At 38.5% G+C, this 14,941-nt stretch overlaps 1 protein-coding gene across 1 annotated transcript in view; it reads right to left on the bottom strand.

Moving 5' to 3' along the window:
• Positions 1-14,941, bottom strand: part of LOC132884620 (unconventional myosin-VIIa) — an 82,051-nt gene that overhangs the window by 48,980 nt on the left and 18,130 nt on the right. Inside the window, 3 exon segments of the mRNA XM_060918461.1 lie at positions 10-111; positions 486-527; positions 847-915. Of these exon segments, the coding sequence (XP_060774444.1) occupies positions 10-111; positions 486-527; positions 847-915 (213 nt within the window).

The raw sequence follows: 14,941 nt of genomic DNA, 5'->3' as shown, positions 1-14,941 counted from the left end.
TGATATTACCTTTCCTTCATCATCTATGAGCAGAATTTGGCCCGATTCTGAGATTCTGACCTCAGCACCGATCGGCACACCTATGCTAGAGTCCACCCACACACAATCACCCTAAAGAAATATTGGAAATAGAAGAGAAAATATAAAATGCCCAACATGTCAAGCAGAGTATATGTGAAGGTTTTACATCATCCGATCATTTTTAATAGTCTTGAGAACATGATGTGTTGTAACGTTGAAAACTTTTCACCATTCATTTAAGGCTGAAATGTTCAATATTACAACACAAGCTCAGTTTCAACATTTAAGCTTATTACTAAAAATTCATCACATCAAACAAATCCTCTTATAAGCATCCTAAACAAAAATAAAATAAAATCGTAATTTAGATAATTTACATAAACTTAAAAAAACCCTTTTTTTAAATAATCATAACCTTAACATTACTCATGACAAATGTAACAATTACATTTCGAAAGAATTACCTGTCTTAAGACCACCATGACTGAGTTCTTTTCTCCCCTTGGCTAAGTGACATACAAGAATAAAAAAACAACTTTTCAATAAGGACGTTAAAACAGATCATCAATATGAAATTTGTTTCATCCACACCGACCCATCCCATAGAAATCATATGATCAGCCCTGCTGTGAAACTTCAGTGCATTTATATATTTGATTACGTCGCAGAGACAATCTAACCAAAACCACTCAGTGAGAGCAAAATATGAGAGTAAAATATGACAAATATCTAATAATTCTTCCATACTGGGCCAAATACTTAAGATTCAGAATCTTCGTCCATATCTTTATATTTAAAAGCTTAAAAACTAAATCGCCACATTACCTGTATTAACTGACAGATTGTCCAAGGGGGAAAAAGCCTCTGGTTGTTGCCTTGTTCTAGTCCCAGTAACGATCAGGTGGTGAGATTAGGCGTTTCCCTGCAAACAGCAGTCATTTATGGCACTTTGACTTTGTTCTCTGTGCATAAAGCCTCCAGTGCAATCATAGCAATAGACAGCAAGAATTCACCCTCATCTGAATTACATCATTGTAAAACTTAGAAGGATAGAACTAAGCCCATAGCATGTTCAGCCTATAAAATGGGGAATTTGATGCTTTTTCTGTCTTGATTTTATAAAGTTAACTGTACCATTGTGTTCCGTCCTATTTATAATGTATTTAAAAATAACTAGATGTACTGTATTTTAAAGGAAACTGATAACACCACAGGTGGTGTAATGAGGAAAAATGTTGAACCTTTGGACTTGTGTGTTGCGTTATATGCACCCCCTGGTTAGGTGATGTGGGGATATAAAAAGCAGCAGATAACCAATCACACAGCTTGTGTGTCAGAGCTACCTCGGGGTGGTGCCATGCTGGGTAATAAGAGATACAAATTATTTTTAAGCAGTGAAAGCAGTTCAACCTTTAAACTGTCATACACCAGATATGCCAGCATAAAGATATTTAAATGCTTTTTAAAAAATACCAGGAACTGAAAGAACACCCACTCGGACAAGCTTTACAGTGCACACAAATTGTACCAACAGATGTCAACAATATTACATTATGACAGAAAACAGTGTTCAAGGGCGGCACGGTGGTGTAGTGGTTAGCGCTGTCGCCTCACAGCAAGAAGGTCCTGGGTTCGAGCCCCGGGGCTGGCGAGGGCCTTTCTGTGCGGAGTTTGCATGTTCTCCCCGTGTCCGCGTGGGTTTCCTCCGGGTGCTCCGGTTTCCCCCACAGTCCAAAGACATGCAGGTTAGGTTAACTGGTGACTCTAAATTGACCGTAGGTGTGAATGTGAGTGTGAATGGTTGTCTGTGTCTATGTGTCAGCCCTGTGATGACCTGGCGACTTGTCCAGGGTGTACCCCGCCTTTCGCCCGTAGTCAGCTGGGATAGGCTCCAGCTTGCCTGCGACCCTGTAGAAGGATAAAGCGGCTAGAGATAATGTGATGTGTGATGTGAACAGTGTTCAAATGACAGGCATAAATCTGCCTGCATCACTCTGAAAACTTCATTTTTAGAACAGCACACATCATTTTCTGAATTAACTGTCCCGGGGTCTACTCATGGGCCCTTTCCACACACACTGATTTTTTTTCCCCCACACATCCAACTATTTAAATACAGGTTTACTTCCACCACAAGTGTATCCAGGATAGACTCATTTCCACCCTGCCTGCAGCTCTCCTACTCTTATATTGGCGATTCTACAAAAGTTGTTCAAAATGCTGTCCCGGACCAAAAAAAATAATTTAAAAACCTTTTATGTAATTTTTCTTTTAATGATATCAAAGTGTAAGGAAATATCAACCAGGACACTAAGTAATATTTGATGTAGCTGCTAGTTTAATATAGAAAATACTATCATTTTTATGGTACTTTCAACTGCGAGGTAGCTGTCCCAAATTCCAAAGACTTAATTTCACAATGGAAAAAAAAAAATGAAATATTTTTTTAGAATTTTTTCTAACACATTTTTAGGAATGTCTTTATGAAGACTTTTGGTTAATTATGCCATAACCATATTTCTATTGGCATTTTATGGTAATAATCACAAAAAAACATGTAAAAAATCCTGTCCCACATTTTTATGTCACTACCGAAACATTCTACACTTTGGCCCATATTATGGCACAGCCTTAAACCACACCCCTTTTGGATCAGGAATGGGAAGATGATATTTTCCAGTTGGGAAGTGGTATTTACCAGTGTGTTGTGTTCACATGCTTTTGTTGTTGTTGACAAATTAAAGATGGTGGACCAGATTCAAGTTAGCAATAGTTAGTTAGCTATCGTTAGCAATAGCGTCTGCTCTGGATAGGTAAAAACAAACCATAACAACGCATTTTTAAAGGAAACGGATTTCTAATGTATTATATTACACTTGTTAATGACGCAACATTGCATAGACACCAAAAACTACCCACTAGTACTAGTAAAAAAAAACTTTAGTAGCGTACAATGCTTAGCATTCAAGTGTCTTGTACCGCTCGCCGCCATGTTGAAAAGGTTAAAGTTCATCTCATCTCGGCAACTCGTGTATCAAAATTTTCTACGAATTGCCCAGTGGAAAATACCACAAGAGGGGGCGTTCATGTGTGCTTTCCATGTCGGCGTTTGGTATTTACCATAATTCCTATAGCAAATGAACGTAGCATCAGTCTACCCTTTCTCTCCCTCATGGTGGCATGCTAAGTTTGTCAGTCAAAATATTTTGAAGTAAATTGGGTTGTAAGGTTGAAAATCAGCAGGTGACATTTCAAAATGTCACTACCAAACAGCTTTTTAGCAAATAATCTTGATTTTTTTTTTTATTGTTTTTGCTGGTAATCTACTTTTCACTGATGTTTCAAAGTTGAGATCCATGCTAGTTAACTTCGTACTGACTAGCATGTTAGCAGTAGGGTCAACATTAGCTTAAATTGTCACAACCGAAACAGTCACAACCGAAACATATGTTGAGGTTTTGGGTGTGACATAGTTGTTTCGGTAGTGACAAAATGGTCTGGATTTCATCATTTCATGAAATAAATACAAAACAATAGTCCATTTATAGTATTGTATTTATGATACTTATATTTCAGTCAAAAGGACTTCCTTGCATGCTAATAGTGCAAATATATTTGCTTAAATCATACAGATAGCCACAGACAGAGAGCGGAAAAATAATGCCTAAACAGAAAGCCTTAACTACTGCGGAGAGACTAAGGAACTACAAAGACTGAGGGAGGACCCAGAAAGATACCAAGAATACCTAAGAAAGGAAAGAGAAAGAAATGAGAAACGAAGTGTTGCATAGGCACAAAAACAGACACAAAAGCAGAGATCTCCATGTACTGTATAATTCTTGTGTGAACATTTCTTTATCTTAGTTCATCAGTTCAGTTCAAGGAAGTTTAAAGAAATCATAATGTATGATGAAAGGGCAGACATATACACAGACAAATATAGAAATATGGAAATAGATGCATGCTAAGCGTTACACGGACCCTGTATGATTCTAGTGTGAACATTTCTTCTGTTTACCCCATCAGTTCAGTTTAAGGAAATATAGAAGTCTCATCTCATTATCTCTAGCCGCTTTATCCTGTTCTACAGGGTCGCAGGGAAGCTGGAGCCTATCCCAGCTGACTACGGGCGAAAGGCAGGGTACACCCTGGACAAGTCGCCAGGTCATCACAGGGCTGACACAGAGACACAGACAACCATTCACACTCACACCTACGGTCAATTTAGAGTCACCAGTTAACCTAACCTGCATGTCTTTGGACTGTGGGGGAAACCGGAGCACCTGGAGGAAACCCACGCGGACACGGGGAGAACATGCAAACTCCGCACAGAAAGGCCCTTGTCGGCCCCGGGGCTCGAACCCAGGACCTTCTTGCTGTGAGGCGACAGCACTAACCACTACACCACCGTGCCGCCCCAAATATAGAAGTTAGAATGTAAAATGAAACAGAGAAATACATGGACACATGTTCTGTTCATAGTATGGGAATATGTTTGTATGGTTGGTCTTTAAGACTTAGTTAAGTACAGTGCCATTCTAAAGATGAACAGTAAAAGGAAAAGGTAGCCTATTTTAAACAGCTGTGACTACATTTTCTCTGTTTTTTTTTTCTCTTCATGTCCCCAGGGCTCCGTAGCATATGTTTATATTTTGATTAATGTAATAAAAGATGTTACTGAAATTGTTCATATTGTCATCTTTTTTCTGACGAGTAGTGGAAATCAAGAAAATATTTGGTATCCATCATCTAAGCTATTTTCCAGCTGTGAAGTGCTTTTACTATACATGTTGTTTGGTATGACCACCACTTTTAACTTGTTTACACAAAATATAAGTAGTCTAATAGTCTACAGACTCTATAGTTGTCACAACTGAAACATGGCGTCACTACCGAATATTTCATGTCACTACCGATAAATATGGATATTTAGGGAAAATAAAATATTTTTTTGATAGCTGAAATGATGGGTTCATTACATATAGTTAGATAAATTATTAAACTAATGAATCCTTGGATCTGAAAGTTGTATCAGTGTTTGTATGGAATTTACAGAGAAGTATTGTTTTCAAAATGCTATTAATTTGAAGAACCACCCTTAACATTGTGTTAAAATGATATTTTTTAATTTTAGTATCCTGGAAGTTGTCTTTAAAAATCACTAGAAGTATATTTGGAATGTTAATTAAAGCAAAATCAAAATACAGTCCAGGAAACTTCATTTTTATATGAAATGATATTGTGTTTCGGTTGTGACACATTTGGGGAGAGACAAAAAATGTTAAATTTGTATAAAAATTCAGTAGGGAATTAAAGTGTCCCATCAGTAGAATAATGTTCCTTAGATGTTATTGTATGCCTAAAACTACAAAGTTTGCAGGAAATAACACATTTTTTTCAAGATGTTAAAAAGTGTGAATTTGAACAAAAATTATAGAATCACCCATATAGCTGTGATGGAAGATGGAGAGCTTCCCTTTGTTGAGCAGTTCCTACAGGAATGCAAACATCTTTAGCACAAAGCAGCGCAATGAATCTGTATGATGGAGTGCGGACCATTCATGGTACACTTGAGGGAATCGCGTGCCCTGCATCATATGGATTGAGTGGCCACTTGAGAACATACAAGGCCTATGTACTATGGGCTGTGGAGTTATTCATTTCTGGCACACTGCTGGGTCACAGTCTTTGGTCTGTGTTTCCACTGAGAGGCTATACCCATCGGCACAGATGTCCTGGCCTAGCATGCCAAATCATTCGAGCTAACTGAGACAGCAGATCTTGCCAAGAAGGAAGCCACCAAGGCATCTTGTACATCAAAGTGATCAGCAGAGGAAAGCTGCCTGATTGTGCAATGTTGGCAGAATCAGTATTAAGGGTAGAAACACATCCATCCATCCATCCATCCATCCTCCATTATCTGTAACCACTTATCCTGTACAGGCAAGCTGCAGCCTATCCCAGCTGACTATGGGTGAGAGGCGGGGTACGCCCTGGACAAGTCACCAGATCATCGCAGGACTGACATACAGTGGTGCTTGAAAGTTTGTGAACCCTTTAAAATTTTCTATATTTCTGCATAAATATGACCTAAAACGTCATCAGATTTTCACACAAGTAATAAAAGTAGATAAAGAGAACCCAGTTAAACAAATGAGACAAAAATATTATACTTAGTCATTTATTTATTGAGGAAAATGATCCAATATTACACGTCTGTGAGTGGCAAAAGTATGTGAACCTCGAGGATTAGCAGTTAATTTGAAGGTGAAATTAGAGTCAGGTGTTTTCAATCAATGGGATGACAATCAGGTGTGAGTGGGCACCCTGTTTTATTTAAAGAACAGGGATCTATCAAAGTCTGATCTTCACAACACGTTTGTGGAAGTGTATCATGGCACCAACAAAAGAGATTTCTGAGGACCTCAGAAAAAGCGTTGTTGATGCTCATCAGGCTGGAATAGGTTACAAAACCATCTCTAAAGAGTTTGGACTCCACCAATCCACAGTCAGACAGACTGTGAACAAATGGAGGAAATCCAAGACCATTGTCACCCTCCCCAGGAGTGGTCAACCAACAAAGATCACTCCAAGAGCAAGGCGTGTAATAGTCGGCGAGGTCACAAAGGACCCCAGGGTAACTTCTAAGCAACTGAAGGCCACTCTCACATTGGCTAATGTTAATGTTCATGAGTCCACCATCAGGAGAAGACTGAACAACAATGGTGTGCATGGTAGGGTTGCAAGGAGAAAGCCACTGCTCTCCAAAAAGAACATTGCTGCTCATCTACAGTTTGCTAAAGATCACGTGGACAAGCCAGAAGGCTACTGGAAAAATGTTTTGTGGATGGATGAGATCAAAATAGAACTTTTTGGTTTAAATGAGAAGCGTTATGTTTGGAGAAAGGAAAACACTGCATTCCAGCATAAGAACCTTATCCCATCTGTGAAACATGGTGGTGGTAGTATCATGGTTTGTGCCGGTTTTGTTGCATCTGGGTCAGGATGGCTTGCCATCATTGATGGAACAATGAATTCTGAATTATACCAGCAAATTCTAAAGGAAAATGTCAGGGCATCTGTCCATGAGCTGACTCTCAAGAGAAGGTGGGTCATGCATCAAGACAATGACCCTAAGCACACAAGTTATTCTACCAAAGAATGGTTAAAGAAGAATAAAGTTAATGTTTTGGAATGGCCAAGTCAAAGGCCTGACCTTAATCTAATCGAAATGTTGTGGAAGGACCTGAAGCGAGCAGTTCACGTGAGGAAACCCACCAACATCCCAGAGTTGAAGCTGTTCTGTACAGAGGAATGGGCTAAAATTCCTCCAAGCCGGTGTGCAGGACTGATCAACAGTTATTGCTGCACAAGGGGGTCACACCAGATACTGAAAGCAAAGGCTGACATACTTTTGCCACTCACAGATATGTAATATTGGATCATTTTCCTCAATAAATAAATGACCAAGTATAACATTTTTGTCTCATTTGTTTAACTGGGCTCTCTTTATCTACCTTTAGGACTTGTGTGAAAATCTGATGTTGTTTTAGGTCATATTTATGCAGAAATATAGAAAATTCTAAGGGGTTGACAAACTTTCAAGCACCATTGTATAGAGACAAACAACCATTCACACTCACACCTACAGTCAATTTAGTGACACCAATTAGCCTAACCTGCATGTCTTTGGGGGAAACCGGAGCACCCAGAGGAAACCCATGCAGACACGGGGAGAACATGCAAACTCCACATAGAAAGGCCCTCGCCGGCCACGGGGCTTGAACCCGGACCTTCTTGCTGTGAGGCGACAGCGCTAACCACTACACCACCGTGCCGCCCGGTTGAAACACATACAACAGGCAATTAGACCAATCATGGGTCAATGCATCCTGACTTGCCCTCTGTGATAACTGAGAGATGAATTAAATATTCAGAATGGAAAAAAGTGATCTCAATGAATCTGACCATTGCATGGTTGCTGGTGCTAAATGGGCTGAATTGAGTATTTCAGAACCTGCTGATCTGGTAGAAATTTCACCCAGAACTGTCTCTAGAGTTTACACAGAATGGTGTGAAAAACAAAAAACATCTAGACAGCACCAGATTGTCTTAATGAGAGATATCAGAGGAGAATGGCCAGACTGGTTTGAGCTGACAGGAAGGTTATGGTAACTCGAATATCCACTCTTTACATTGTTAGTGAATAAAATTTATCTCAGAGAACACACACGACATGCTGAATCTTGAGGCAGATGGGCTACAACAGCATTCCATAGGTTCAACTGCCATCAGGAATATGATTTAACAGCTGTCACAGGCTCACCGATGGTCTTATTTTCTCATCTGTAATCTTCCTGTCAGCTCAAAGTCAGTCACTGAGATCACATTTTTTTTTCCTATTCTGATGTTTGATGTGAACATTAACTGAAGCTCTTGACCTGAATCCACATGATTTTATATATTACACTGCTGTCACAAGATTGAATAACTGAAAGAATATGCAGGTGAATGAATGAATGAACACACACACACACACACACACACACACACACACACACACACACACACATTACAGTTTCTCTCTGTAACCATGGAAACCATGTCTGTTAACAGCCCTATAAAAGGTCAAGAATAATCTTGAGATTATGGCTCAGGTGTGGCCTCCCAAGATTATTTGCTTGGGTTTTTGAGGTTACCTTGACACTAAATTATTTTTATACAATTAAACAGTATAAAAGTAGAGTTATACTGCACAGTTAAAATTTAGCATCCTTGCTAAAGAAAAACATTTCTATTCCTTTTATTTTATGAAAGAAATCTGAGAACATCTTAAAACTTGAGAACTCATTTAAGCTAGTTCAAGGCTCCACACTGCCTAGAATGAAAAGCTGTTAAAATGGCTTGCATATAGTGTACCCCCTCCTCCTGGCCACTCTGGAGCTCCACAGCTCGGTATAAGTCTAAGAAAGTCTAAGACTAGAAGCAAGGCAAACCAGATGATCTGAATTTTTCAGGATTTCTCCAGTTATTTTACATATTGAAATATATTAATACAGAAATGTGTGTACACAGTACCAGTCAAAAGTTTTGACACACCTAATTCAGTGTTTTTTCTTTATTTTTATTAATTAAAAGACACTTCATATGTGTGTGTGTTTATTTTATCCACATTCACTGGATATGAGTAATCACGTGCTCTGATTGGCTACTCTACCACTAGGCTATCAGCTCATAGACCGTGAGTAGAGAAAAACAAAATGGTGGCACACCTCAAGTCATACATATCACTTTGTCATCAAGTATTTAAAAGAAACAAAAATAGCTTAAAGAATATTTTTCCCCCAGTATCTCCTGTTCCACACTCCAGCCAGTGGTGGTAATGCACCTTTAAATTGGTTTGCCAACCGCCAAAAAAAAAAAAAACCCTAAAGAAGAAAATGGTGGAGCATGTTGCTGAACCAACCAAGGATGAAATAAAAACTCTACTCTAAAACAAAACCTCCAAAAATACAAAAAAAGCAAAAAACTATGGAATAAAAGTATTTGAGGGGAAGAACCAGAGGTGGACAAAGTACCCAACTTCATTACTTAACTTAAAGTACAGATCTTGCTGGTCAAATGTTACTCTGATACAAGTGAAAGTTGTACAGTCAAATTTTTTTACTTAATTTAAAGTACTGAAGTACTTGCTTTTAAAAATACAGTGGTGCTTGAAAGTTTGTGAACCCTTTAGAATTTTCTATATTTCTGCATAAATATGACCTAAAACAACATCAGATTTTCACACAAGTCTTAAAAGTAGATAAAGAGAACCCAGTTTAACAAATGAGACAAAAATATTACACTTGGTCATTTATTTATTGAGGAAAATGATCCAATATTACATATCTGTGAGTGGCAAAAGTATGTGAACCTTTGCTTTCAGTATCTGATGTGACCCACTTGTGCAGCAATAACTGCAACTAAACGTTTCCGGTAACTGTTGATCAGTCCTGCACACCGGCTTGGAGGAATTTTAGCCCATTCCTCTGTACAGAACAGCTTCAACTCTGGGATGTTGGTGGGTTTCATCACATGAACTGCTCGTTCAGGTCCTTCCACAACATTTCGATTGGATTAAGGTCAGGACGTTGACTTGGCCATTCCAAAACATTAACTTTATTCTTCTTTAACCATTCTTTGGTAGAACAACTTGTGTGCTTGGGGTCGTTGTCTTGCTGCATGACCCACCTTCTCTTGAGATTCAGTTCATGGACAGATGTCCTGACATTTTCCTTTAGAATTCGCTGGTATAATTCAGAATTTATTGTTCCATCAATGATGGCAAGCCGTCCTGGCCCAGATGCAGCAAAACAGGCCCAAACCATGATACTACCACCACCATGTTTCACAGATGGGATAAGGTTCTTATGCTGGAATGCAGTGTTTTCCTTTCTCCAAACATATCGCTTCTCATTTAAACCAAAAAGTTCTATTTAGGTCTCATCCGTCCACAAAACATTTTTCCAGTAGCCTTCTGGCTTGTCCATGTGATCTTTAGCAAACTGCAGACAAGCAGCAATGTCCTTTTTGGAGAGCAGTGGCTTTCTCCTTGCAACCCTGCCATGCACATCATTGTTGTTCAGTGTTCTCCTGATGGTGGACTCATGAACATTAACATTAGCCAATGTGAGAGAGGCCTTCAGTTGCTTAGAAGTTACCCTGGGGTCCTTTGTGACCTCACCAACTATTACACGCCTTGCTCTTGGAGTAATCTTTGTTGGTTGACCACTTCTAGGGAGGGTAACAATGGTCTTGAATGTCCTCTATTTGTACACAATCTGTCTGACTGTGGATTGGTGGAGTCCAAACTCTTTAGAGATGGTCTTGTAACCTTTTCCAGCCTGATGAGAATCAACAATGCTTTTTCTGAGGTCCTCAGAAATCTTCTTTGTTCGTGCCATGATACACTTCCACAAACATGTGTTGTGAAGATCAGACTTTGATCGATCCCTGTTCTTTAAATAAAACAGGGTGCCCACTCACACCTGATTGTCATCACATTGATTGAAAACACCTGACTCTAATTTCACCTTCAAATTAACTGCTAATCCTCGAGGTTCACATACTTTTGCCACTCACATATATGTAATATTGGATCATTTTCCTCAATAAATAAATGGCCAAGTATAATATTTTTGTCTCATTTGTTTAACTGGGTTCTCTTTATCTATTTTTAGGACTGGTGTGAAAATCTGATGATGTTTTAGGTCATATTTATGCAGAAATATAGAAAATTCTAAAGGGTTCACAAACTTTCAAGCACCACTGTATTTAAAGATTAAAAGTACATTTTCTGTCAACGCATCGTTGTATTATTGCCACAGCGCTTTCAAAACCTAATGCCGCTACCAAGGACAGAAATGTGAATTCACAAAATGAACGCATGTTGTGCCATCATGGTGGTTTAATGTTAAGCTAGCTAATCAGTGAAGCTCCACCGGACATGCTAGCAAACTCTTTTCAAATTCAAAATCATATTGGGTAGCTAACATTACTAGAAAAGAAAGATTTCTCCATTCTGTTTATTTGGCAAGATAATGCTAAAACGTATTTCTGAAAGGACTTCAGATAAGTTAACATTATTCATGTTAGCGTAACTCCGTTTTTACATGCTAACTAACAGTGCCCAAGTTAACTAGCTATGTGATAACATTAGCCGTGGACAAGGTTATGGCAACTTGGCGGGAAAATCCATAGAAAGTCATTTGACTAACCAGACTGTATAGCTACATTTGTAACATTATTGCTAGCTCTAAAAGCACAGACCACTTCATTGCAAGCTTTCTCTTGGAATAAAACGTTTACAGACCTCAAAATGCTTCCGCAGGTTGGATGGTGAGCTTTTATAGGCCGTGATGTGGTTCGTTTTCAGCAAACAAAACAAACATTTAAAACGAAACGACTCTTTAATCCTTTCAGAAAACTGAAACATGGGTTCTAGGTATGGCCATGGGTGCATGCATTCCCCAGAAGAACCACCTCCTTACATTTTGTCATCAACTGATTGCGTTCAAATAATGCTATTGAGAAATAATTGAGCTTGATTTTATACAGTCTATAGACATGACATGACCCTAGTGATTACTGATCGGCTGTCTCAGTGTCACCTGTGAAAAAAACCGAATCACATTTTAGAAAAGAAAAAAACTTTCAAAGCTGCTTCATAGTAACGCGTAATGAGGACCTTGCAAGAAATGTCGTGGAGTGAAAAGTATGATATTTGCCTTTCAAATGTGGTGAAGTTAAAATCATAAGTTTCCCAACAAAATAATACTCAAGTAAAGTACAAATACTCAAAAAGTGTACTTAAGTACAGTACTCAAGTAAATGTACTTCATCACTGTCCACCTCTGGTAGGAACGTATCTTTTTTTTTTTCCAAAGAATTATCGCATTTTTCACAAATTGCTACTGTCATTTCACAGGTTTGTTTACATTCTAAGCGGAAATGATTTTGTCAGATGTTTTGCATAAAGTTTTTATTTATCGAATTTGCAAAAAATAAAAATGCTCTGTTTCTCTAAATGCAGTGAATGTGGATAGAATAAAACAGTTATTCCACTCAATCTCTTCGTACAACCCTGATTCCAAAAAAGATGGGACAGAGTACAAATTGTAAATAAAAACGGAATGCAATAATTTACAAATCTCAAAAACTGATATTGTATTCACAATAGAACATAGACAACATATCAAATGTCGAAAGTGAGACATTTTGAAATTTCATGCCAAATATTGGCTCATTTGAAATTTCATGACAGCAACACATCTCAAAAAAGTTGGGACGGGGCAATAAGAGGCTGGAAAAGTTAAAGGTACAAAAAAGGAACAGCTGGAGGACCAAATTGCAACTCATTAGGTCAATTGGCAATAGGTCATTAACATGACTGGGTATAAAAAGAGCATCTTGGAGTGGCAGCGGCTCTCAGAAGTAAAGATGGGAAGAGGATCACCAATCCCCCTAATTCTGCGCCGACAAATAGTGGAGCAATATCAGAAAGGAGTTCGACAGTGTAAAATTGCAAAGAGTTTGAACATATCATCATCTACAGTGCATAATATCATCAAAAGATTCAGAGAATCTGGAAGAATCTCTGTGCGTAAGGGTCAAGGCCGGAAAACCATACTGGGTGCCCGTGATCTTCGGGCCCTTAGACGGCACTGCATCACATACAGGCATGCTTCTGTATTGGAAATCACAAAATGGGCTCAGGAATATTTCCAGAGAACATTATCTGTGAACACAATTCACCGTGCCATCCGCCGTTGCCAGCTAAAACTCTATAGTTCAAAGTAGAAGCCGTATCTAAACATGATCCAGAAGCGCAGACGTCTTCTCTGGGACAAGGCTCATTTAAAATGGACTGTGGCAAAGTGGAAAACTGTTCTGTGGTCAGACGAATCAAAATTTGAAGTTCTTTATGGAAATCAGGGACGCCGTGTCATTCGGACTAAAGAGGAGAAGGACGACCCAAGTTGTTATCGGCGCTCAGTTCAGAAGCCTGCATCTCTGATGGTATGGGGTTGCATTAGTGCGTGTGGCATGGGCAGCTTACACATCTGGAAAGACACCATCAATGCTGAAAGGTATATCCAGGTTCTAGAGCAACATATGCTCCCATCCAGACGACGTCTCTTTCAGGGAAGATCTTGCATTTTCCAACATGACAATGCCAAACCACATACTGCATCAATTACAGCATCATGGCTGCGTAGAAGAAGGGTCCAGGTACTGAACTGGCCAGCCTGCAGTCCAGATCTTTCACCCATAGAAAACATTTGGTGCATCATAAAACGGAAGATACGACAAAAAAGACCTAAGACAGTTGAGCAACTAGAATCCTACATTAGACAAGAATGGGTTAACATTCCTATCCCTAAACTTGAGCAACTTGTCTCCTCAGTCCCCAGACGTTTACAGACTGTTGTAAAGAGAAAAGGGGATGTCTCACAGTGGTAAACATGGCCTTGTCCGAACTTTTTTGAGATGTGGTGTTGTCATGAAATGTAAAATCACCTAATTTTTCTCTTTAAATGATACATTTTCTCAGTTTAAACATTTGATATGTCATCTATGTTCTATTCTGAATAAAATATGGAATTTTGAAACTTCTACATCATTGCATTCCGTTTTTATTTACAATTTGTACTTTGTCCCAACTTTTTTGGAATCAGGGTTGTACATAGCTTACAGCCAACTCGGTGCTACACGTCTCGTTTTTTATATTGTTTTTTATTATTATTATTTGATTATTTTATTATTTTTATTATATTATTATTTTATTATATATTATTTTATTATATATATTATTTTATTATTTTTATTATATTATTTTATTTTATTATTATTGTTTTTTATATAACACATACACACACCCCTCACTTTAGAGCTGTAAAGTAGATCCACATTAACAGGGCACAAAATACAAAATCTGACTTACAGTAAAACAGCATGTCAATCACATCTACACAACAATCTTTGTCTAATGGTGAAAATGTAAAACGGTCCACACATTCTTATTACACAATCATATTGCTTCTTTCAAGTACATACTCAGGCTCTGTGTGCCGTCCTCAACTGCCCTTCAGCACTTCAGATTTCTTCAGTGCATCCACTTACTCAACGACAAACAAAATAGAGACTAGATCTTGGCAAATGAAGACAGTGAGGCAGAAATATCCTGCAGAATATGACATTTTGGGGTTGCTATTTTTTAAGAGAGATCTGATGGTATGAAAAAATTTCTCAAGGACATGCTTCCTTGAGAGTGATGAATGCAAACGCACACAAATTGCGTGTCTGAGTGCTGCCTATCAAGCTTTATAGGTGTACACACGTTCCTTCAGTTGGCTTATTCGATATTAAAATCAAGAGG

Source organism: Neoarius graeffei, chromosome 4 (genome assembly GCF_027579695.1).
Source record: "Neoarius graeffei isolate fNeoGra1 chromosome 4, fNeoGra1.pri, whole genome shotgun sequence".
Lineage (NCBI taxonomy): Eukaryota > Metazoa > Chordata > Actinopteri > Siluriformes > Ariidae > Neoarius > Neoarius graeffei.
The sequence above is the reverse complement of the archived record's forward strand: the minus strand, read 5'-3'. Positions and strand labels throughout refer to the sequence as shown.